Source organism: Somniosus microcephalus, unplaced genomic scaffold, assembly GCF_052327205.1.
Source record: "Somniosus microcephalus isolate GS21.2 unplaced genomic scaffold, FLI_Smic_1.0 unresolved_chr7, whole genome shotgun sequence".
NCBI classification, from domain to species: Eukaryota; Metazoa; Chordata; class Chondrichthyes; order Squaliformes; family Somniosidae; genus Somniosus; species Somniosus microcephalus.
The window spans coordinates 42460277-42487747 of NW_028225185.1; the positions used below are offsets into that span (position 1 = coordinate 42460277).

The window sequence follows — 27471 nt, forward strand, 5'->3', positions numbered from 1 at the left end:
CTCCTCATACGTCATTCCTGCCATCCCGGAACCGAGGATGACTTGCTTCCACACTAACAATGAGTTCTCAGGTGACTGATGAGTCCGATGCGGGACCTGCAGTCTCTGTCACAGGTGGGGCAGACGGTGGTTGAAGGGGGCGGGTGGGTGGGGTGCTTGGGTTGATGTACGCTCCTTCCGCTGCTTGCGCTTGGCTTCCGCTTGCTCCTGGCGAAGAGACTCGAGGTGTTACGGCGCCTTCCTGGATGCTTCTCCTCCACTTTGTGCGGTCTCGGGCCAGGGATTCTCAGGTGTCGGTGGGGATGTTGCACTTTTTCCAAGGAGGCTTTGAGGGTGTCCTTGAAGCCTTTCCTCTGCCCAGTGGGGCTCTTTTGCCGTGTCGGAGCTCCGAGTAGAGCGTTTGTTTTGGAAGTCTCGTATCGGGCATGCGGACGATGGGACCCATCCATCGGAGCTGATCGAGCGTGGTCAGAGCTTCGATGGTGGGGATGTTGGCCTGACCGAGAAGGGTATAATGCACCCACCCTCGGGTCGAGGTTCCGCCCGGTTGCGCCGGCCCTGTGGGAGCAGGTCGCCCGAAGTGGGCAAAAGATCGCGGGAATTTAAGAGCAGATTACATCCGGCGCAACTCGAGTTTCTGCGATCTTCTGCGCTAATTAAAAAAAAAACTTTGCCTTGCCTACGACACTGGCCAGGCCCCCAGATCGAACGAATCACCATGACAGTACTGAGGAAGCGCCGCACTGTCGGAGGGGCGGTACTGAGGGAGCACCGCACTGTCGGAGGGGCGGTACTGAGGGAGCGCCGCACTGTCGGAGGGGCGGTACTGAGGGAGCGCCGCACTGTCGTAGGGGCAGTACTGAGGGAGTGCCGCACTGTCGGAGGGGCAGTGCTGAGGGAGCGCTGCACTGTCGGAGGGACGGTACTGAGGGAGCGCCGCACTGTCGGAGGGGCAGTACTGAGGGAGCGCTGCACTTTAGGAGGGGCAGTACTGAGGGAGCGCCGCACTGTCGGAGGGGCAGTACTGAAGGAGCGCCGCACTGTCGGAGGGGCGGTACTGAGGGAGCGCCGCACTGTCGGAGGGGCAGTACTGAGGGAGCGCTGCACTGTCGGAGGGGCAGTACTGAAGGAGCGCCGCACTGTCGGAGGGGCGGTACTGAGGGAGCGCCGCACTGTCGGAGGGGCAGTACTGAGGGAGCGCAGCACTGTCGGAGGGGCGGTACTGAGGGAGCGCCGCACTGTCGGAGGGGCAGTACTGAGGGAGCACCGCACTGTCTGAGGTGCCGTCTTTCGGGATGAGACGTTAAACCGAGGCCCCGTCTGCCCTCTCAGGTGGATGTAAAAGATCCCACGGCCACTATCGGAAGAAGAGCAGGGGGGAGTTCTTCCCGGTGTCCTGGGGCCGATATTTATCCCTCAACCAACATCACTAAAAACAGATGATCTGGTCATTATCACATTGCTGTTTGTGGGAGCTTGCTGTGCGCAAATTGGCTGCAGCGTTTCCTACATTACAACAGTGACCACACTTCAAAAAAAGTCCTTCATTGGCTGTGAAGGGCTTTGGGACGTCCTGAGGTGGTGAAAGGCGCTGGAGAAGCTCGAGCCTTTAACACTCATTGTGCGTTGTTGTGATCTTTTTGTATTCCCTGATTTTCTTTCCACCCGCAGCTTCTGAGCAGCGAGCCATCAACCAGGCCTCGCTGAAACCGAATGTGTCGCCGGGGCCGCAGCCGGAGTCCAGGCCCGCCAGCCGGGCGGCGGAGGAGTTGATGGCGGGGTCGGCGCCGGGGCCGGCCTGGTCCCAGTCCTCCAGCCCCGCGATGGCGACGGCGGGGGGCGGCAGCGGCGCCCGGCCCAAGGTGAAAGTGGTGATGGACGGCACGCAGCAGGCGAGGCCGGACGTAGAAGGACGCGAGAGTTCGAGCCCGCAGATCCCGCAGGTCACCATCGGAAAGCAGGATAAATGGGTAGGTCAGCGGGATGGATCCATGTAAAAGAGACGCGGCAAAATGGACCACTTTGAAAATGGCAGGGCAGGTTACCAAAGCAGTTAAAAGACCTGGGATTTATAAATAGAAGCATAGAGTACAAAAGCCAGGAGGTTATTCTAAACCTCTATAAAATACCAGCTGGAGTATTGTGTCCAATTCTGGCCACCATACTTTAAGAAGGATGTGTAGGCTTTAGAGAGGGTGCAGAGGAGATTGACCAGAATGATACCAGGGATGAGCGACTTCAGTGATGTGGAGAGACTGGAGAAGCTGGGGTTGTTCTCCTTAGAGCAGAGAAGGTTAAGGGGAGATTGTCCAGAATGGTACCAGGGATGAGGGACTTCAGTGATGTGGAGAGACTGGAGAAGCTGGGATTGTTCTCCTTAGAGCAGAGAAGGTTAAGGGGAGATTGACCAGAATGGTACCAGGGATGAGGGACTTCAGTGATGTGGAGAGACTGGAGAAGCTGGGATTGTTCTCCTTAGAGCAGAGAAGGTTAAGGGGAGATTGTCCAGAATGGTACCAGGGATGAGGGACTTCAGTGATGTGGAGAGACTGGAGAAGCTGGGATTGTTCTCCTTGGAGCAGAGAAGGTTAAGGGGAGATTGACCAGAATGGTACCAGGGATGAGGGACTTCAGTGATGTGGAGAGACTGGAGAAGCTGGGGTTGTTCTCCTTAGAGCAGAGAAGGTTAAGGGGAGATTGACCAGAATGGTACCAGGGATGAGGGACTTCAGTGATGTGGAGAGACTGGAGAAGCTGGGATTGTTCTCCTTAGAGCAGAGAAGGTTAAGGGGAGATTGACCAGAATGGTACCAGGGATGAGGGACTTCAGTGATGTGGATAGACTGGAGTAGCTGGGGTTGTTCTCCTTAGAGCAGAGAAGGTTAAGGGGAGATTGTCCAGAATGGTACCAGGGATGAGGGACTTCAGTGATGTGGAGAGACTGGAGAAGCTGGGATTGTTCTCCTTAGAGCAGAGAAGGTTAAGGGGAGATTGACCAGAATGGTACCAGGGATGAGGGACTTCAGTGATGTGGAGAGACTGGAGAAGCTGGGATTGTTCTCCTTAGAGCAGAGAAGGTTAAGGGGAGATTGACCAGAATGGTACCAGGGATGAGGGACTTCAGTGATGTGGATAGACTGGAGTAGCTGGGGTTGTTCTCCTTAGAGCAGAGAAGGTTAAGGGGAGATTGTCCAGAATGGTACCAGGGATGAGGGACTTCAGTGATGTGGAGAGACTGGAGAAGCTGGGATTGTTCTCCTTAGAGCAGAGAAGGTTAAGGGGAGATTGACCAGAATGGTACCAGGGATGAGGGACTTCAGTGATGTGGATAGACTGGAGTAGCTGGGGTTGTTCTCCTTAGAGCAGAGAAGGTTAAGGGGAGATTGACCAGAATGGTACCAGGGATGAGGGACTTCAGTGATGTGGAGAGACTGGAGAAGCTGGGGTTGTTCTCCTTAGAGCAGAGAAGGTTAAGGGGAGATTGACCAGAATGGTCCCAGGGATGAGGGACTTCAGTGATGTGGAGAGACTGGAGAAGCTGGGATTGTTCTCCTTAGAGCAGAGAAGGTTAAGGGAAGATTTGATAGAGGTGTTCAAAATCATGCAGGGGTTTTGATGGAGTAAATAAGGAGAAACTGTTTCCAGTGGCAGGAGGGTCAGAGGGCACAGGTTTAAGGCGATTGACAAAAGCAACACGAGGAAATAATTTTTTTACGCAGCGAGTGGTCAGGATCTGGAATGTGCTGCCTGATAGGGCGGTAGAGACAGATTCAATAGTAGCCTTCGAAAGGGAATTGGAGAAATACTAGTCGGAGAAAAAAATTGCAGGGATGTGGGGAAAGAGCGGGAGAGTGGGACGAACTGGATGCTCTTCGAAAGAGCTGGCGTAGACTCGATGGGCCGAATGGCCTCCTTCTGTGCCGTACTAGTCTATGATTATAATCAGTCAACTTACTAAACGACTTAATCCAGACACTCTTCTATCCAACAGCTCCCATTTAACCAGCGCCTTTAACGTAGTAAAACGGCCCAAGGAGCTTCAAAGGAGCGTAAATCACACAATTTGACACCGAGCCACATAAGGAGATATTAGGAACAGGTGACCAAAAGCTGGGCCAAAGAGGTCGGTTTTAAGGAGCGTCTTAAAGGAGGACAGAGAGGCGGAGAGGTTTCGGGAGGGAATTCCAGAGCTCAGGGGCCCTGGCGCGGTAGCCAATGGTGGAGCGATGGAAATCAGGGGGATGCGCGAGATGCCAGAATTGGAGGAGCGCAGAGATCTGGGAGGGTTGTAGGAGCTGGAGGAGGTTACAGAGATAGGGAGGGGAGCAAGGAGGCCATGGAGGGATTTGAACACAAGGATCAGAATTTTAAAATCGAGGCGTGGCCGGACCGGGAACCAGCGAGTACAGAGGGCGGTAGGGGATGGTGAGGGGTGAACGGGACTGGGTGCGAGTTAGGACACGGGGGGCAGCAGAGTTTTAGATGAGCTGATGGTTACGGAGGGTGGAAGGTGGGAGGCCGGGCGGGAGAGGGTCGGAATAGTCGAGTCTGGAGGGGAAGAAGGCGCGGATGAGCGTTTCAGCAGTGGATGGGCTGAGGCAGGGGCGGCAGATTGTTACAGAGGAACCTACGTACTCCTGGACCCCAGACCTGACCGGGGACCCCAGAATCCGCAGCACCAACCTCGTGATCAGATAACATCACGCAAGCAGCTAAACTGTTTGGCTCCCAATGTGGCTCCTTCGATCCTGGGCCCAAGATGACAATTCAAAGCATTCTGTTGCTCACGAACCCGTCCAGAGGAATGGAATTGAAAAACAGAGATATAATGTTAAACATATTTAGACCCTTGGTTAGACCACACTTGGAATACTGTGCACAGTTCTGGTCTCCATATCACACTTGGAATACTGTGCACAGTTCTGCTCTCCATATCACACTTGGAATACTGTGCACAGTTCTGGTCTCCATATCACACTTGGAGCACTGTGCACAGTTCTGGTCTCCATATCACACTTGGAATACTGTGCACAGTTCTGGTCTCCATATCACACTTGGAGCACTGTGCACAGTTCTGCTCTCCATATCACACTTGGAGCACTGTGCGCAGTTCTGGTCTCCAAATCACACTTGGAGCACTGTGCACAGTTCTGGTCTCCATATCGCACTTGGAGCACTGTGCACAGTTCTGGTCTCCATATCACACTTGGAATACTGTGCACAGTTCTGGTCTCCATATCACACTTGGGGCACTGTGCACAGTTCTGGTCTCCATATCACACTTGGGGCACTGTGCACAGTTCTGGTCTCCATATCACACTTCGAGCACTGTGCACAGTTCTGGTCTCCATATCACACTTGGAGCACTGTGCACAGATCTGGTCTCCATATCACACTTGGAGCACTGTGCACAGTTCTGGTCTCCATATCACACTTGGAGCACTGTGCACAGTTCTGGTCTCCATATCACACTTGGAGCACTGCACACAGTTCTGGTCTCCATATCACACTTGGAGCACTGCGCACAGTTCTGGTCTCCATATCACACTTGGAGCACTGCGCACAGTTCTGGTCTCCATATCACACTTGGAGCACTGCGCACAGTTCTGGTCTCCATATCACACTTGGAGCACTGTGCACAGTCCTGGTCGCCATATCACACTTGGAATACTGTGCACAGTTCTGGTCTCCGTATCACACTTGGAGCACTGTGCACAGTTCTGGTCTCCATATCACACTTGGAGCACTGTGCACAGTTCTGGTCTCCATATCACACGGAGCACTGTGCACAGTTCGGGTCTCCATATCACACTTGGAGCACTGTGCACAGTTCTGGTCTGTGTATCACACTTGGAGCACTGTGCACAGTTCTGGTCTCCATATCACACTTGGGGCACTGTGCACAGTTCTGGTCTCCATATCACACTTGGAGCACTGTGCACAGTTCGGGTCTCCATATCACACTTGGAGCACTGTGCACAGTTCTGGTCTCCACATCACACTTGGAGCACTGGGCACAGTTCTGGCCTCCATATCACACTTGGAGCACTGTGCTCAGTTCTGGTCTCCATATCACACTTGGAGCACTGTGCACAGTTCTGGTCTCCATATCACACTTGGAGCACTGTGCACAGTTCTGGTCTCCATATCACACTTGGAGCACTGTGCACAGTTCTGGTCTCCATATCACACTTGGAGCACTGTGCACAGTTCTGGTCTCCATATCACACTTGGAGCACTGTGCACAGTTCTGGTCTCCATATCACACTTGAAGCACTGTGCACAGTTCTGGTCTCCATATCACACTTGGAGCACTGTGCACAGTTCTGGTCTCCATATCACACTTGGAGCACTGTGCACAGTTCTGGTCTCCATATCACACTTGGAGCACTGTGCACAGTTCTGGTCTCCATATCACACTTGGAGCACTGTGCACAGTTCTGGTCTCCATATCACACTTGGAGCACCGTGCACAGTTCTGGTCTCCATATCACACTTGGAGCACTGTGCACAGTTCTGGTCTCCATATCACACTTGGAGCACTGTGCACAGTTCTGGTCTCCATATCACACTTGGAGCACTGGGCACAGTTCTGGTCTCCATATCACACTTGGAGCACTGTGCACAGTTCTGGTCTCCATATCACACTTGGAGCACTGTGCACAGTTCTGGTCTCCATATCACACTTGGAGCACTGTGCACAGTTCTGGTCTCCATATCACACTTGGAGCACTGTGCACAGTTCTGGTCTCCATATCACACTTGGAGCACTGCGCACAGTTCTGGTCTCCATATCACACTTGGAGCACTGTGCACAGTTCTGGTCTCCATATCACACTTGGAGCACTGTGCACAGTTCTGGTCTCCATATCACACTTGGAGCACTGTGCACAGTTCCGGTCTCCATATCACACTTGGAGCACTGTGCGCAGTTCTGGTCTCCATATCACACTTGGAGCACTGTGCGCAGTTCTGGTATGCATATTACAAAAAATACCTTGAGCCGCCGGAGAAGGTGCAAAAAAGATTTACAAGGACACAGATTTAAGATAATTGGCAAAATTTGCAGGGGGGAGCTGAGAATTTTTCGTGGAAGCAGATTCGCAGAATGATAGAATGGTTACAGCACAGAATGAGGCCATTCAGCCCATCGAGCCCGTGCCGCCTCTCTGCAAGAGCTCTTCCGCTAGTCCCACCCCCACCGTCCTTTCCCTGTAGCCCTGCAAATTTTGTTCCTTCAGGTACTGATCCAATTCCCTTTTGAAAGCCACGATTGAGTCTGCCTCCACCGCCCTCTCAGGCAGTGCATTCCAGATCCTAACCACTCGCTGCGTAAGAAAGTGTTGCCTTTGGTTCTTAGCCCACACCTGGAGCACTGGGAGCAGTTCTGGGCCCCACACCTTAGGAAGGATATACTGACCTTGGAGCGAGTGCAGCGTAGGTTTACCAGAATGACACCCGGACTCCAGGGGTTAAGTTACGAGGAGAGATTACACAAACTAGGGTTGTATTCCCTGGAGTTTAGAAGGTTAAGGGGGCGATCTGATCGAAGTTTTCAGGATATTAAGGGGAACTGATAGGGTCGAGAGAGAGAAACTATTTCCGCTGGTTGGGGAGTCTCGGACGAGGGGGCAGAGTCTCAAAATTAGAGCCAGACCTTTCAGGAGTGAAGTTCGGAAACACTTCGACACACAAAGGGAGGTAGAAGTTTGGAACTCTCTTCCGCAAACGGCAATTGATGCCGGGGGTCAATTGTTAATTTTAAATCGGAGATTGATAGATTTCTGTTAACCAAAGGTATTAAGCGATACGGGGCAAAGGCGGGGAGATGGAGTGAGGTCACAGATCAGCCATGATCTCATTGAATGGCGGAACAGGCTCGAGGGGCTGAATGGCCTCCTCCTGTTCCTAATGTAACAGGCTCGAGGGGGCTGAACGGCCTCCTCCTGTTCCTAATGAAAGCCTCGAGGGACTGAACGGCCTCCTCCTGTTCCTAATGTAACAGGCTCGAGGGACTGAACGGCCTCCTCCTGTTCCTAATTTAACAGGCTTGAGGGGGCTGAATGGCCTCCTCCTGTTCCTAATGTAACAGGCTCGAGGGACTGAACGGCCTCCTCCTGTTCCTAATATAGCAGGCTCAAGGGGGCTGAACAGCCTCCACCTGTTCCTACGCTCCTATGCCAAGCACCTTAAATCTGTGTCCTCTGGTTCTTGACCCTTCCGCCAATGGGAACAGTTTTTCTCTTACCAACTCTGTCTCGACCCCCTCATGATTTTGAACACCTATGTCAAATCTCTCAACCCCAGCTTCTCCAGTCTCTCCAGATCACTGAAGTCTCTCATCCCTGAAACCTTTCTGGTCAATCTCCCCTTAACCTTCTCTGCTCTAAGGAGAACAACCCCAGCTTCTCCAGTCTCTCCACATCACTGAAGTCCCTCATCCCTGGTACCATTCTGGTCAATCTCCCCTTAACCTTCTCTGCTCTAAGGAGAACAACCCCAGCTTCTCCAGTCTCTCCACATCACTGAAGTCCCTCATCGCTGGTACCATTCTGGTCAATCTCCCCTTAACCTTCTCTGCTCTAAGGAGAACAATCCCAGCTTCTCCAGTCTCTCCACATCACTGAAGTCCCTCATCCCCGGTACCATTCTGGTCAATCTCCCCTTAACCTTCTCTGCTCTAAGGAGAACAACCCCAGCTTCTCCAGCCTCTCCACATCACTGAAGTCCCTCATCCCTGGGACCATTCTGGTCAATCTCCCCTTAACCTTCTCTGCTCTAAGGAGAACAACCCCAGCTTCTCCAGTCTCTCCACATCACTGAAGTCCCTCATCCCCGGTACCATTCTGGTCAATCTCCCCTTAACCTTCTCTGCTCTAAGGAGAACAACCCCAGCTTCTCCAGCCTCTCCACATCACTGAAGTCCCTCATCCCTGGAACCATTCTGGTCAATCTCCCCTTAACCTTCTCTGCTCTAAGGAGAACAATCCCAGCTTCTCCAGTCTCTCCACATCACTGAAGTCCCTCATCCCTGGTACCATTCTGGTCAATCTCCCCTTAACCTTCACTGCTCTAAGGAGAACAACCCCAGCTTCTCCAGTCTCTCCACATCACTGAAGTCCCTCATCCCTGGAACCATTCTGGTCAATCTCCCCTTAACCTTCTCTGCTCTAAGGAGAACAATCCCAGCTTCTCCAGTCTCTCCACATCACTGAAGTCCCTCATCCCTGGTACCATTCTGGTCAATCTCCCCTTAACCTTCTCTGCTCTAAGGAGAACAACCCCAGCTTCTCCAGCCTCTCCACATCACTGAAGTCCCTCATCCCTGGTACCATTCTGGTCAATCTCCCCTTAACCTTCTCTGCTCTAAGGAGAACAACCCCAGCTTCTCCAGTCTCTCCACATCACTGAAGTCCCTCATCCCTGGTACTATTCTGATCAATCTCCTCTGCACCCTCTGCCAGGCCTTCACATCCTTCCTAAAGTGCGGTGCCCAGAATTGGACACAATACTCCAGTTGAGGTCAGACCAGTGTTTTATAAAGGTTCATCATAACTTCCTTGCTTTTGAACTCTATGCCTCTGTTCATGAAGCCCAGGATCCCGTGTGCTTTTTTAGCCGCTTTCTCAACCTGCCCTGCCATCTTCAAGGATTTCTGCACATATACCCCCAGGTCTCTCTGTTCACACACCCACTTTAAAATTGTTGCACCCCCTTTAGAATTCTAACAGGAATTGGATAAATACTTGAAGGGGAGAAATGTGCGGGGAAAGAGCAGGGGGGGAGTGGGACTGATTGGAGAGCTCGTTCAAAGAGCCGGCACAGGCACGATGGGCCGAACGGCCTCCTCCTGTGCTAATGTAAGAAATCACACAACACCAGGTTATAGTCCAACAGCTTTATTTGAAATCACAAGCTTTTGGAGCGCTGCTCCTTTGTCAGGTGAAGTGGAGAAATGCATAAAAACACAGCTTATATAGTCAGAGAATCATGTCAGATGTTTACAGGTAATCTTTCTAACTGCCATTTATCACACCTCGGCAGAGAGATAATCACAGCAATCACAGGTGTAAATGGTGTCCAAACAGGTGAAACAGGTAACACCATGGCTCCTTCTGTGCTGTATGATTGTATAAGGATGATGACAGGACTAAGAGAGTGCAACTATCAGGAAAGACTAAACAGAGAAGGCTGAGGGGTGACCTGATAGAGGTCTTTAAGATTATGAAGGGGTTTCGATAGGGTAGACGTAGAGAAGATGTCTCCACTTGTGGGGGAGACCAGAACCAGGGGCCATCAATATAAGAGAGTCACTGATAAATCCAATCGGGAATTCAGGAGAAACTTCTTTCCCCAGAGAGTGGTGAGAATGTGGAACTCGCTCCCACACCCCTTATCCTTAGACTGTGACCCCTGGTTCTGGACTCCCCCGCCATCGGGAACATCCTTCCTGCATCTAGTCTGTCTAGTCCTGTTAGAATTTTATAAGTTTCAATGAGATCCCCTCTCATTCTTCTAAACTCCAGCGAGTATAAACCCAATCGAACCAATCTCTCCTCATACGTCATTCCTGCCATCCCAGGTATCAGGGAGTGGTCGAGGCGAATAGTGTAGATGCATTTAAGGAGAAGCTGGATAAACACACGAGGGAGAAAGGAATAGAAGGAGATGGTGATGGGGTGAGATGAAGAGGGGCGGGAGGAGGCTGGTGTGGAGCAGAAACACCGGCACGGAGCAGAGGGGCCGAATGGCCTGTTTCTGTGCTGTACATTCTAGGCAAATCTGTGTAAAAACTATATAATTCACAAGAATGTTGTCGATCAAGATCGGGAGTTGTGAATTAGTGAGTAAGCACAGTTGTATCGGCCTGAAATGGTATGGAAACATAGGAGATAGGAGCAGGAGTAGGCCATTCGGCCCCTCGAGCCTGTTCCGCCATTTAATGATATCATGGCTGATCATCCAAATTCAGTACCCTGTCCCTGCTTTCTCCCCATATCCCTTGATCCCTTTAGCCTTAAGAAATAGATCTAACTCCTTCCTGAATATATTTAATGAATTGTCCTCAACTGCCTTCTGTGGTAGAGAATTCCACAGGTTCACCACTCTGGGTGAAGAAATTCCTCCTCATCTCTGTCCTAAATGGCTTACCCCTTATCCTTAGACTATGACCCCTGGTTCTGGACTCCCCCGCCATCGGGAACATCCTTCCTGCATCTAGTCTGTCCAGTCCTGTTAGAATTTATAAGTTTCAATGAGATCCCCTCTCATTCTTCTAAACTCCAGCGAGTATAAGCCCAATCGACCCAATCTCTCCTCATACGTCATTCCTGCCATCCCAGGTATCAGCCTGGTGAATCTTCGCTGCACTCTCTCCATGGCAAGAACATCCACAGCTATAACCGGCAGCTGTGCTGTGGTGGGACGTAAAAGATCCCACGGCCACTATTGGAAGAAGAGCAGGGGGGGAGAGTTCTCCCCGGTGTCCTGGGGCCAATATTTACCCTTCAACCAACATCACTGAGAAACAGATGATCTGATCATTTATCACATTGCTGTTTGTGGGAGCTTGCTGTGCGCAAATTGGCTGCCACGATTCCTACATTACAACAGTGACCACACTACAAAACAAGTCCTTCATTGGCTGTGAAGCGCTTTGGGACGTCCTGAGGTGGTGAAAGGCGCTGGAGAAATGGGAGTCTTTCTTTCTTTGAAATACGGCGGTGATGAGTTAGCTCTCCTTCGATGTGTCAGGTGAATTAATCGCTCCCCCTTTCCGATTCCGAACAGGGAGAAGTCCCAGACGGAGCCAGTAGCCAGGACGTCTCCAGCTCCCCCTCCTACACCTCCAGGAAGCTGACGGACAGCAATGATGACCTCGTGGCCGTCGGCAGCGGCCGCAGTTGCTCGCGCTGCCCGGAGCCAGCCGTCCCGCTTTCTGACCTGACGCCGGCCGCGGAACCGGTGAGCTCAAAACGCCTCCTCCGGGGTGATGACCTGGCGGCGTGTTCCGCTGCGTGGGGTTGGTTTGAAAGGAAGTGTGGAGGAACAGAATTGGGACTGGCCGCGATGCCTCCTGCGGTCGAATAGCCACGTGGCCCCACACGCATACCCTTGTTCCCCAAACCGACGCGATGCCCTAGATGGCCGAGTAGCTGAGTTGCACCCCCACCTCGCGGTTGAACAGTTGCGCTTCCCCACACGGTTGAATGGCTGCGATTCCCCACACTGCCGAATAGCCAAAATGCACCCGCGGCGTCAATGAGCAGCGACGCCCTGCACGGCCTAATAGCTGCGTGGCCCCAGACGAGCAAATTGCCACAATGTCCCCACACACAGCCAAATCGCCGCGGTGCCCCCTCTCACGGTCGAATAGCCGCAGTGCCCCCTCTCGCAGTCGAATAGCGGCGGTGGACCCCTCATGGCCGAATAGTCTCGGTGTCCCCTCACGGTCGAATAGCTGCGGTGCCCCCTCTCACGGCCGAATATTCGCGGTGCCCCCTCCCGGGCGACTAGTTGCGATGCACCACACGGTAGAATCAGCGGTCATCCTTACAGCCTACGGGCCGCACGGGTTTGCCTACCAAGGCACCCTGGAGGGGCGGAGCGGGGGGGTTAGGGGGCCGGCACAGCGTGTGGAAAACTGCGACAAGTGACAGCACAGAGTGCAGGAAAAAAATCAATGTTTCCTCACGGCAGGGAAAAGGCAGTCGCGGCTGTCGGCCACTAGATGCCAGTGTTGCAGCAATTTACAGAGCAGACACGACACTGAGCGAACAGTGAATCAGCAACAATTCACCAGACTTTACCCCTTCATATACACCCCTCGATAACACTCTCTGATATAACCCACACCCCTCACTGTAACACTGATATACCCCACACCCCTCACTGTAACACACTGATATACCCCACACCCCTCACTGTAACACTGATATACCCCACACCCCTCACTGTAACACTAAGAAACCCCACACCCCTCACTGTAACACTCTGATATGCCCCACACCCCGCCCTGTAACACTGATATACCCCACACCCCTCACTGTAACACTCTGATATACCCCACACCCCTCACTGTAACCCTGATATACCCCACACCCCTCACTGTAACACTCTGATATACCCCACACCCCTCACTGTAACACTCTGATATACCCCACACCCCTCACTGTAACACTGATATACCCCACACCCCTCACTGTAACACTCTGATATACCCACACCCCTCACTGTAACACTCTGATATACCCCACACACCTCACTGTAACACACTGATATACCCCACACCCCTCACTGTAACACTCTGATATACCCCACACCCCTCACTGTAACACTCTGATATACCCCACACCCCTCACTGTAACACTCTGATATACCCCACACCCCTCACTGTAACACTCTGATATACCCCACACCCCTCACTGTAACACTCTGATATACCCCACACCCCTCACTGTAACACTGGTATACCCCACACCCCTCACTGTAACACTCTGATATACCCCACACCTCTCACTGTAACACACTGATATACCCCACACCCCTCACTGTAACACTCTGATATACCCCACACCCCTCACTGTAACACTGATATACCCCACACCCCTCACTGTAACACTCTGATATACCCCACACCTCTCACTGTAACACACTGATATACCCCACACCTCTCACTGTAACACTGATATACCCCACACCCCTCACTGTAACACACTGATATACCCCACACCCCTCAGTGTAACACTCTGATATACCCCACACCCCTCACTGTAACACTGATATACCCCACACCCCTCAGTGTAACACTCTGATATACCCCACACCCCTCACTGTAACACTGATATACCCCACACCCCTCAGTGTAACACTGATATACCCCACACCCCTCAGTGTAACACTGAAATACCCCACACCCCTCACTGTAACACTCTGATATACCCCACACCCCTCACTGTAACACTCTGATATACCCCACACCTCTCACTGTAACACTGATATACCCCACACCCCTCACTGTAACACACTGATATACCCCACACCCCTCAGTGTAACACTGATATACCCCACACCCCTCACTGTAACACTCTGATATACCCCACACCCCTCACTGTAACACTCTGATATACCCCACACCCCTCACTGTAACACTCTGATATACCCCACACCCCTCACTGTAACACTCTGATATACCCCACACCCCTCACTGTAACACTGATATACCCCACACCCCTCACTGTAACACTCTGATATACCCCACACCTCTCACTGTAACACTGATATACCCCACACCCCTCACTGTAACACTCTGATATACCCCACACCCCTCACTGTAACACACTGATATACCCCACACCCCTCACTGTAACACTCTGATATACCCCACACCCCTCAGTGTAACACTCTGATATACCCCACACCCCTCACTGTAACACTCTGATATACCCCACACCCCTCACTGTAACACTCCGATATACCCCACACCCCTCACTGTAACACTCTGATATACCCCACACCTCTCACTGTAACACTGATATACCCCACACCCCTCACTGCAACACTCTGATATACCCCACACCCCTCACTGTAACACTCTGATATACCCCACACCCCTCACTGTAACACTCTGATATACCCCACACCCCTCACTGTAACACACTGATATACCCCACACCCCTCACTGTAACCCTCTGATATACCCCACACCCCTCACTGTAACACTCTGATATACCCCACACCCCTCACTGTAACACTCTGATATACCCCACACCCCTCACTGTAACACTGATATACCCCACACCCCTCACTGTAACACTCTGATATACCCCACACCCCTCACTGTAACACTCTGATATACCACACACCCCTCAGTGTAACACTCTGATATACCCCACACCCCTCACTGTAACACTCTGATATACCCCACACCCCTCACTGTAACACTCTGATATACCCCACACCCCTCACTGTATCACTCTGATATACCCACACCTCTCACTGTAACACTCTGATATACCCCACACCCCTCACTGTAACACTCTGATATACACCACACCCCTCACTGTAACACTCTGATATACCCCACACCCCTCACTGTAACACTGATATACCCCACACCCCTCACTGTAACACTGATATACCCCACACCCCTCACTGTAACACTGATATACCCCACACCCCTCACTGTAACACTCTGATATACCCCACACCCCTCACTGTAACACTGATATACCCCACACCCCTCACTGTAACACTCTGATATACCCCACACCCCTCACTGCAACACTGATATACCCCACACCCCTCACTGTAACACTCTGATATACCCCACACCCCTCACTGCAACACACTGATATACCCCACACCCCTCACTGTAACACTCTGATATAACCCACACCCCTCACTGTAACACTCTGATATACCCCACACCCCTCACTGTAACACTCTGATATACCCCACACCCCTCACTGTAACACTGATATACCCCACACCCCTCACTGTAACACTGATATACCCCACACCCCTCACTGTAACACTGATATACCCCACACCCCTCACTGTAACACTGATATACCCCACACCCCTCACTGTAACACTGATATACCCCACACCCCTCACTGTAACACTCTGATATACCCCACACCCCTCACTGTAACACTCTGATATACCCCACACCCCTCACTGTAACACTGATATACTCCACACCGCTCACTGTAACACTCTGATATACCCCACACCCCTCACTGTAACACTGATATACCCCACACCCCTCACTGTAACACTGATATACCCCACACCCCTCACTGTAACACTGATATACCCCACACCTCTCGATAACACTCTCTGATATACCCCACACCCCTCACTGTAACACTGATATACACCACACCCCTCACTGTAACACTGATATACACCACACCCCTCACTGTAACACTCTGATATACCCCACACCCCTCACTGTAACACTCTGATATACCCCACACCCCTCACTGTAACACTCTGATATACCCCACACCCCTCACTGTAACACTCTGATATACCCCGCACCCCTCACTGTAACACACTGATATACCCCACACCTCTCACTGTAACATTCTGATATACCCCACACCCCTCACTGTAACACTCTGATATACCCCACACCCCTCACTGTAACACTCTGATATACCCCACACCCCTCACTGTAACACACTGATATACCCCACACCCCTCACTGTAACACTCTGATATACCCCACACCCCTCACTGAAACACTCTGATATACCCCACACCCCTCACTGTAACACTGATATACCCCACACCCCTCACTGTAACACTCTGATATACCCCACACCCCTCACTGTAACACTCTGATATACCCCACACCCCTCACTGAAACACTCTGATATACCCCACACCCCTCACTGTAACACTGATATACCCCACACCCCTCACTGTAACACTGATATACCCCACACCCCTCACTGTAACACTGATATACCCCACACCCCTCACTGTAACACTCTGATATACCCCACACCCCTCACTGTAACACTCTGATATACCCCACACCCCTCACTGTAACACTGATATACTCCACACCGCTCACTGTAACACTCTGATATACCCCACACCCCTCACTGTAACACTGATATACCCCACACCCCTCACTGTAACACTGATATACCCCACACCCCTCACTGTAACACTGATATACCCCACACCTCTCGATAACACTCTCTGATATACCCCACACCCCTCACTGTAACACTGATATACACCACACCCCTCACTGTAACACTCTGATATACTCCACACCCCTCACTGAAACACTCTGATATACCCCACACCCCTCACTGTAACACTCTGATATACCCCACACCCCTCACTGTAACACTCTGATATACCCCACACCCCTCACTGTAACACTCTGATATACCCCACACCCCTCACTGTAACACTCTGATATACCCCACACCCCTCACTGTAACACTGATATACCCCACACCCCTCACTGTAACCCTCTGATATACCCCACACCCCTCATTGTAACACTGATATACCCCACACCCCTCACTGTAACACTGATATACCCCACTCCCCTCACTGTAACACTCTGATATACCCCACACCCCTCACTGTAACACTCTGATATACCCCACACCCCTCACTGTAACACTGATATACCCCACACCCCTCACTGTAAAACTGATATACCCCACACCCCTCACTGTAACACACTGATATACCCCACACCCCTCACTGTAACTCTCTGATATACCCCACACCCCTCACTGTAACACTCTGATATACCCCACACCCCTCACTGTAACACTCTGATATACCCCAAACCCCTCACTGTAACACTCTGATATACCCCACACCCCTCACTGTAACACTCTGATATACCCCACACCCCTCATTGTAACACTGATATACCCCACACCCCTCACTGTAACACTGATATACCCCACACCCCTCACTGTAACACTGATATACCCCACACCCCTCACTGTAACACTCTGATATACCGCACACCCCTCACTGTAACACTCTGATATACCCCACACCCCTCACTGTAACACTCTGATATAAACCACACCCCTCACTGTAACACTCTGATATACCGCACACCCCTCACTGTAACACTCTGATATACCCCACACCCCTCACTGTAACACACTGATATACCCCACACCCCTCACTGTAACACTGATATACCCCACACCCCTCACTGTAACACTGATATACCCCACACCCCTCACTGTAACACTCTGATATACCCCGCACCCCTCATTGTAACACTCTGATATACCCCACACCCCTCACTGTAACACACTGATATACCCCACACCCCTCACTGTTACACTGATATACCCCACACCCCTCACTGTAACACTGATATACCTCACACCCCTCACTGTAACACTCTGATATACCCCACACCCCTCACTGTAACACTGATATACCCCACACCCCTCACTGTAACACTCTGATATACCCCACACCCCTCACTGTAACACTCTGATATACCGCACACCCCTCACTGTAACACTCTGATATACCCCACACCCCTCACTGTAACACTCTGATATACCCCACACCCCTCACTGTAACACTCTGATATACCCCACACCCCTCACTGTAACACTGATATACCCCACACCCCTCACTGTAACACTCTGATATACCCCACACCCCTCACTGTAACACTGATATACCCCACAACCCTCATTGTAACACTGATATACCCCACACCCCTCACTGTAACACTCTGATATACCCCACACCCCTCACTGTAACACTCTGATATACCCCACAACCCTCACTGTAACACTGATATACCCCACACCCCTCACTGTAACACTCTGATATACCCCACACCCCTCACTGTAACACTCTGATATACCTCACACCCCTCACTGTAACACTCTGATATACCCCACAACCCTCACTGTAACACTGATATACCCCACACCCCTCACTGTAACACTCTGATATACCCCACACCCCTCACTGTAACACTGATATACCCCTCACTGTAACACTCTGATATACCCCACACCCCTCACTGTAACACTGATACACCCCACACCCCTCACTGTAACACTGATATACCCCACACCCCTCACTGTAACACTCTGATATACCCCACACCCCTCACTGTAACACTGATATACCCCACAACCCTCATTGTAACACTGATATACCCCACACCCCTCACTGTAACACTCTGATATACCCCACACCCCTCACTGTAACACTCTGATATACCCCACAACCCTCACTGTAACACTGATATACCCCACACCCCTCACTGTAACACTCTGATATACCCCACACCCCTCACTGTAACACTCTGATATACCTCACACCCCTCACTGTAACACTCTGATATACCCCACAACCCTCACTGTAACACTGATATACCCCACACCCCTCACTGTAACACTCTGATATACCCCACACCCCTCACTGTAACACTGATATACCCCTCACTGTAACACTCTGATATACCCCACACCCCTCACTGTAACACTGATACACCCCACACTCCTCACTGTAACACCCTGATATACCCCACACCTCTCACTGTATATCTCTGATATACCCCACACCCCTCACTGTAACACTGATATACCCCACACCCCTCACTGTAACGCTCTGATATACCCCACACCCCTCACTGTAACACTCTGATATACCCCACACCACTCACTGTAACACTGATATACCCCACACCCCTCACTGTAACGCTCTGATATACCCCACACCCCTCACTGTAACACTCTGATATACCCCACACCCCTCACTGTAACACTCTGATATACCCCACACCCCTCACTGTAACACTCTGATATAACCCACATCCCTCACTGTCACACTCTGATATACCCCACACCCCTCACTGTAACACTGATATACCCCACACCCCTCACTGTAACACTCTGATATACCCCACACCCCTCACTGTAACACTGATATACCCCACACTCCTCACTGTAACACTCTGATATACCCCACACCCCTCACTGTAACACTGATATACCCCACACCCCTCACTGTAAAACACTGATATACCCCACACCCCTCACTGTAACACACTGATATACCCCACACCCCTCACTGTAACACACTGATATACCCCACACCACTCACTGTAACACTCTGATATACCCCACACCCCTCACTGTAACACTCCGATATACCCCACACCCTCACTGTAACACTCTGATATACCCCACACCACTCACTGTAACACTCTGATATACCCCACACCCCTCACTGTAACACTCTGATATACCCCACACCCCTCACTGTAACACTCTGATATACCCCACACCCCTCACTGTAACACTGATATACCCCACACCCCTCACTGTAACACTCTGATATACCCCACACCCCTCACTGTAACACTCTGATATACCCCACACCCCTCACTGTAACACTCTGATATACCCCACACCCCTCACTGTAACACTCTGATATACCCCACAACCCTCATTGTAACACTGATATACCCCACACCCCTCACTGCAACACTGATATACCTCACACCCCTCACTGTAACACTCTGATATACCCCACACCCCTCACTGTAACACTCTGATATTCCCCTCACTGTAACACTCTGATATACCCTACACCCCTCACTGTAACACTGATATACCCCACACCCCTCATTGTAACACTCTGATATACCCCACAGCTTCACTGTAACACTCTCTGATATACCCCACACCCCTCACTGTAACACTGATATACCCCACACCCCTCACTGTAACACTGATATACCCCACACCCCTCACTGTAACACTGATATACCCCACACCCCTCACTGTAACCCTCTGATATACCCCACACCCCTCACTGTAACACTGATATACCCTACACCCCGCACTGTAACACTCTGATATACCCCACACCCCTCACTGTAACACTCTGATATACCCCACACCCCTCACTGTAACACTCTGATATACCCCACACGCCTCACTGTAACACTCTGATATACCCCACACCCCTCACTGTAACACTCTGATATACCCCACACCCCTCATTGTAACACTGATATACCCCACACCCCTCACTGTATCACTGATATACCTCACACCGCTCACTGTAACACTCTGATATAAACCACACCCCTCACTGTAACACTGATATACCCCACACCCCTCACTGTAACACTCTGATATACCCCACACGCCTCACTGTAACACTCTGATATACCCCACACCCCTCACTGTAACACTCTGATATACCCCACACCCCTCACTGTAACACTGATATACCCCACACCCCTCACTGTAACACTGATATACCCCACACCCCTCACTGTAACACTCTGATATACCCCACACCCCTCATTGTAACACTGATATACCCCACACCCCTCACTGTAACACTGATATACCCCACACCCCGCACTGTAACACTCTGATATACCCCACACTCCTCACTGTAACACTCTGATATACCCCACACCCCTCACTGTAACACTGATATACCCCACACCCCTCACTGTAACACTCTGATATACCCCACACCCCTCACTGTAACACTCTGATATACCCCACACCCCTCACTGTAACACTCTGATATACCGCACACCCCTCACTGTAACACTCTGATATACCCCACACCCCTCACTGTAACACTCTGATATACCCCACACCCCTCACTGTAACACTCTGATATACCCCACACCCCTCACTGTAACACTGATATACCCCACACCCCTCACTGTAACACTCTGATATACCCCACACCCCTCACTGTAACACTGATATACCCCACAACCCTCATTGTAACACTGATATACCCCACACCCCTCACTGTAACACTCTGATATACCCCACACCCCTCACTGTAACACTCTGATATACCCCACAACCCTCACTGTAACACTGATATACCCCACACCCCTCACTGTAACACTCTGATATACCCCACACCCCTCACTGTAACACTCTGATATACCTCACACCCCTCACTGTAACACTCTGATATACCCCACAACCCTCACTGTAACACTGATATACCCCACACCCCTCACTGTAACACTGATATACCCCTCACTGTAACACTCTGATATACCCCACACCCCTCACTGTAACACTGATACACCCCACACCCCTCACTGTAACACTGATATACCCCACACCCCTCACTGTAACACTCTGATATACCCCACACCCCTCACTGTAACACTGATATACCCCACAACCCTCATTGTAACACTGATATACCCCACACCCCTCACTGTAACACTCTGATATACCCCACACCCCTCACTGTAACACTCTGATATACCCCACAACCCTCACTGTAACACTGATATACCCCACACCCCTCACTGTAACACTCTGATATACCCCACACCCCTCACTGTAACACTCTGATATACCTCACACCCCTCACTGTAACACTCTGATATACCCCACAACCCTCACTGTAACACTGATATACCCCACACCCCTCACTGTAACACTCTGATATACCCCACACCCCTCACTGTAACACTGATATACCCCTCACTGTAACACTCTGATATACCCCACACCCCTCACTGTAACACTGATACACCCCACACTCCTCACTGTAACACCCTGATATACCCCACACCTCTCACTGTATATCTCTGATATACCCCACACCCCTCACTGTAACACTGATATACCCCACACCCCTCACTGTAACGCTCTGATATACCCCACACCCCTCACTGTAACACTCTGATATACCCCACACCACTCACTGTAACACTGATATACCCCACACCCCTCACTGTAACGCTCTGATATACCCCACACCCCTCACTGTAACACTCTGATATACCCCACACCCCTCACTGTAACACTCTGATATACCCCACACCCCTCACTGTAACACTCTGATATAACCCACATCCCTCACTGTCACACTCTGATATACCCCACACCCCTCACTGTAACACTGATATACCCCACACCCCTCACTGTAACACTCTGATATACCCCACACCCCTCACTGTAACACTGATATACCCCACACTCCTCACTGTAACACTCTGATATACCCCACACCCCTCACTGTAACACTGATATACCCCACACCCCTCACTGTAAAACACTGATATACCCCACACCCCTCACTGTAACACACTGATATACCCCACACCCCTCACTGTAACACACTGATATACCCCACACCACTCACTGTAACACTCTGATATACCCCACACCCCTCACTGTAACACTCCGATATACCCCACACCCTCACTGTAACACTCTGATATACCCCACACCACTCACTGTAACACTCTGATATACCCCACACCCCTCACTGTAACACTCTGATATACCCCACACCCCTCACTGTAACACTCTGATATACCCCACACCCCTCACTGTAACACTGATATACCCCACACCCCTCACTGTAACACTCTGATATACCCCACACCCCTCACTGTAACACTCTGATATACCCCACACCCCTCACTGTAACACTCTGATATACCCCACACCCCTCACTGTAACACTCTGATATACCCCACAACCCTCATTGTAACACTGATATACCCCACACCCCTCACTGCAACACTGATATACCTCACACCCCTCACTGTAACACTCTGATATACCCCACACCCCTCACTGTAACACTCTGATATTCCCCTCACTGTAACACTCTGATATACCCTACACCCCTCACTGTAACACTGATATACCCCACACCCCTCATTGTAACACTCTGATATACCCCACAGCTTCACTGTAACACTCTCTGATATACCCCACACCCCTCACTGTAACACTGATATACCCCACACCCCTCACTGTAACACTGATATACCCCACACCCCTCACTGTAACACTGATATACCCCACACCCCTCACTGTAACCCTCTGATATACCCCACACCCCTCACTGTAACACTGATATACCCTACACCCCGCACTGTAACACTCTGATATACCCCACACCCCTCACTGTAACACTCTGATATACCCCACACCCCTCACTGTAACACTCTGATATACCCCACACGCCTCACTGTAACACTCTGATATACCCCACACCCCTCACTGTAACACTCTGATATACCCCACACCCCTCATTGTAACACTGATATACCCCACACCCCTCACTGTATCACTGATATACCTCACACCGCTCACTGTAACACTCTGATATAAACCACACCCCTCACTGTAACACTGATATACCCCACACCCCTCACTGTAACACTCTGATATACCCCACACGCCTCACTGTAACACTCTGATATACCCCACACCCCTCACTGTAACACTCTGATATACCCCACACCCCTCACTGTAACACTGATATACCCCACACCCCTCACTGTAACACTGATATACCCCACACCCCTCACTGTAACACTCTGATATACCCCACACCCCTCATTGTAACACTGATATACCCCACACCCCTCACTGTAACACTGATATACCCCACACCCCGCACTGTAACACTCTGATATACCCCACACTCCTCACTGTAACACTCTGATATACCCCACACCCCTCACTGTAACACTGATATACCCCACACCCCTCACTGTAACACTCTGATATACCCCACACCCCTCACTGTAACACTCTGATATACCACACACCCCTCACTGTAACACTCTGATATAAACCACACTCCTCACTGTAACACTGATATACCCCACACCCCTTACTGTAACACTCTGATATACCCCACACTCCTCACTGTAACACTCTGATATACCCCACACCCCTCACTGTAACACTGATATACCCCACACCCCTCACTGTAACACTCTGATATACCCCACACCCCTCACTGTAACACTCTGATATACCCCACACCCCTCACTGTAACACTCTGATATACCCCACACCCCTCACTGTAACACTCTGATATACCCCACACCCCTCACTGTAACACTCTGATATACCGCACACCCCTCACTGTAACACTGATATACCGCACACCCCTCACTGTAACACTGATATACCCCACACCCCTCAGTGTAACACTGATATACCCCACACCCCTCACTGTAACACTGATATACCCCACACCCCTCACTGTAACACTGATATACCCCACACCCCTCACTGTAACACTGATATACCCCACACCCCTCACTGTAACACACTGATATACCCCACACCCCTCACTGTAACACTGATATACCCCACACCCCTCACTGTAACACACTGATATATCTGACTGTATGGCCTGCTGTGTAAATTTGTCGAGGACGCTGCGCACTTCGCCGGAGGATGATTCTGCCTTTCAGCAATGTGTTTTCTTCCCAGGGAACGGTTTTTGCCGTTACCCCGCTGTCATGGTGCCCACACTTGGAGATGGTCCAGCCACTGCCCACATCTGGCCTGAGCGTGACCCAACCGTGCGAGGACTGCGGCAGCGAAGGAGAGAACTGGGTCTGCCTCACCTGTTTCCAGGTTCGTAGGAATTGCCTGACGTAGTTAGTTAGCGCGACGCGCAAGTGAAGGGCCCGAGGGCGTCGCATCTTATCGCACAGGAGGAGGCCATTCGGCCCATCGTGCCTGTGCCGGCTCTTTGAACGAGCTCTCCAATCAGTCCCACTCCCCCCCTGCTCTTTACCCACAGCCCGGCACATTTTTCCCTTCAAGTATTTCTCCAATTCCCCCTTTTGAAAGTTACTATTGAATCTGCTCCCACCGCCCTTTCAGGCAGCGCGTTCCAGATCGCAACAACTCGCTGCGTAAAAAACATTCTCCTCATCTCCCCTCTGGTTCTTTTACCGATTATCTTCAATCTGTGTCCTCTGGTTACCGACCCTCCTGCCGCTGGAAACAGTTTCTCTCTCTCTATTCTGTCAAAACACCATGATTTTGAACACCTCTATTAAATCTCCCCTTAACCTTCTCTGCTCTAAGGAGAACAACCGCAGCTTCTCCAGTCTCTCCACATCACTGAAGTCCCTCATCCCCGGTACCATTCTGGTCAATCTCCCCTTAACCTTCTCTGCTCTAAGGAGAACAACCCCAGCTTCTCCAGTCTCTCCACATCACTGAAGTCCCTCATCCGTGGTACCATTCTGGTCAATCTCCCCTTAACCTTCTCTGCTCTAAGGAGAACAACCCCAGCTTCTCCAGTCTCTCCACATCACTGAAGTCCCTCATCCCTGGTCCCATTCTGGTCAATCTCCCCTTAACCTTCTCTGCTCCAAGGAGAACAACCCCAGCTTCTCCAGTCTCTCCACATCACTGAAGTCCCTCATCCCTGGTACCAGTCTGGTCAATCTCCCCTTAACCTTCTCTGCTCTAAGGAGAACAACCCCAGCTTCTCCCGTCTCTCCACATCACTGAAGTCCCTCATCCCTGGTACCATTCTGGTCAATCTCCCCTTAACCTTCTCTGCTCTAAGGAGAACAATCCCAGCTTCTCCAGTCTCCCCACATCACTGAAGACCCTCATCCCTGGTACCATTCTGGTCAATCTCCCCTTAACCTTCTCTGCTCTAAGGAGAACAACCCCAGCTTCTCCCGTCTCTCCACATCACTGAAGTCCCTCATCCCTGGTACCATTCTGGTCAATCTCCCCTTAACCTTCTCTGCTCTAAGGAGAACAATCCCAGCTTCTCCAGTCTCTCCACATCACTGAAGTCCCTCATCCCTGGTACCAGTCTGGTCAATCTCCCCTTAACCTTCTCTGCTCTAAGGAGAACAACCCCAGCTTCTCCCGTCTCTCCACATCACTGAAGTCCCTCATCCCTGGTACCATTCTGGTCAATCTCCCCTTAACCCTCTCTGCTCTAAGGAGAACAATCCCAGCTTCTCCAGTCTCCCCACATCACTGAAGACCCTCATCCCTGGTACCATTCTGGTCAATCTCCCCTTAACCTTCTCTGCTCTAAGGAGAACAATCCCAGCTTCTCCAGTCTCTCCACATCACTGAAGTCCCTCATCCGTGGTACCATTCTGGTCAATCTCCCCTTAACCTTCTCTGCTCTAAGGAGAACAACCCCAGCTTCTCCAGTCTCTCCACATCACTGAAGTCCCTCATCCCTGGTCCCATTCTGGTCAATCTCCCCTTAACCTTCTCTGCTCTAAGGAGAACAACCCCAGCTTCTCCAGTCTCTCCACATCACTGAAGTCCCTCATCCCTGGTACCAGTCTGGTCAATCTCCCCTTAACCTTCTCTGCTCTAAGGAGAACAACCCCAGCTTCTCCCGTCTCTCCACATCACTGAAGTCCCTCATCCCTGGTACCATTCTGGTCAATCTCCCCTTAACCTTCTCTGCTCTAAGGAGAACAATCCCAGCTTCTCCAGTCTCCCCACATCACTGAAGACCCTCATCCCTGGTACCATTCTGGTCAATCTCCCCTTAACCTTCTCTGCTCTAAGGAGAACAACCCCAGCTTCTCCCGTCTCTCCACATCACTGAAGTCCCTCATCCCTGGTACCATTCTGGTCAATCTCCCCTTAACCTTCTCTGCTCTAAGGAGAACAATCCCAGCTTCTCCAGTCTCTCCACATCACTGAAGTCCCTCATCCCTGGTACCAGTCTGGTCAATCTCCCCTTAACCTTCTCTGCTCTAAGGAGAACAACCCCAGCTTCTCCCGTCTCTCCACATCACTGAAGTCCCTCATCCCTGGTACCATTCTGGTCAATCTCCCCTTAACCCTCTCTGCTCTAAGGAGAACAATCCCAGCTTCTCCAGTCTCCCCACATCACTGAAGACCCTCATCCCTGGTACCATTCTGGTCAATCTCCCCTTAACCTTCTCTGCTCTAAGGAGAACAATCCCAGCTTCTCCAGTCTCTCCACATCACTGAAGTCCCTCATCCGTGGTACCATTCTGGTCAATCTCCCCTTAACCTTCTCTGCTCTAAGGAGAACAACCCCAGCTTCTCCAGTCTCTCCACATCACTGAAGTCCCTCATCCCTGGTCCCATTCTGGTCAATCTCCCCTTAACCTTCTCTGCTCCAAGGAGAACAACCCCAGCTTCTCCA

The 27471-nt window shown here is 51.1% G+C and overlaps 1 protein-coding gene across 1 annotated transcript in view; it reads left to right on the plus strand.

Moving 5' to 3' along the window:
* The window catches only part of hdac6 (histone deacetylase 6), a 224721-nt gene that overhangs the window by 178633 nt on the left and 18617 nt on the right, over window positions 1-27471 (plus strand). Inside the window, exons 28-30 of the mRNA XM_085978338.1 lie at window positions 1672-1970; window positions 11791-11964; window positions 24786-24932. Coding sequence (XP_085834464.1) covers window positions 1672-1970; window positions 11791-11964; window positions 24786-24932 — 620 coding nt within the window. The remainder of the gene's footprint in view (window positions 1-1671; window positions 1971-11790; window positions 11965-24785; window positions 24933-27471) is intronic.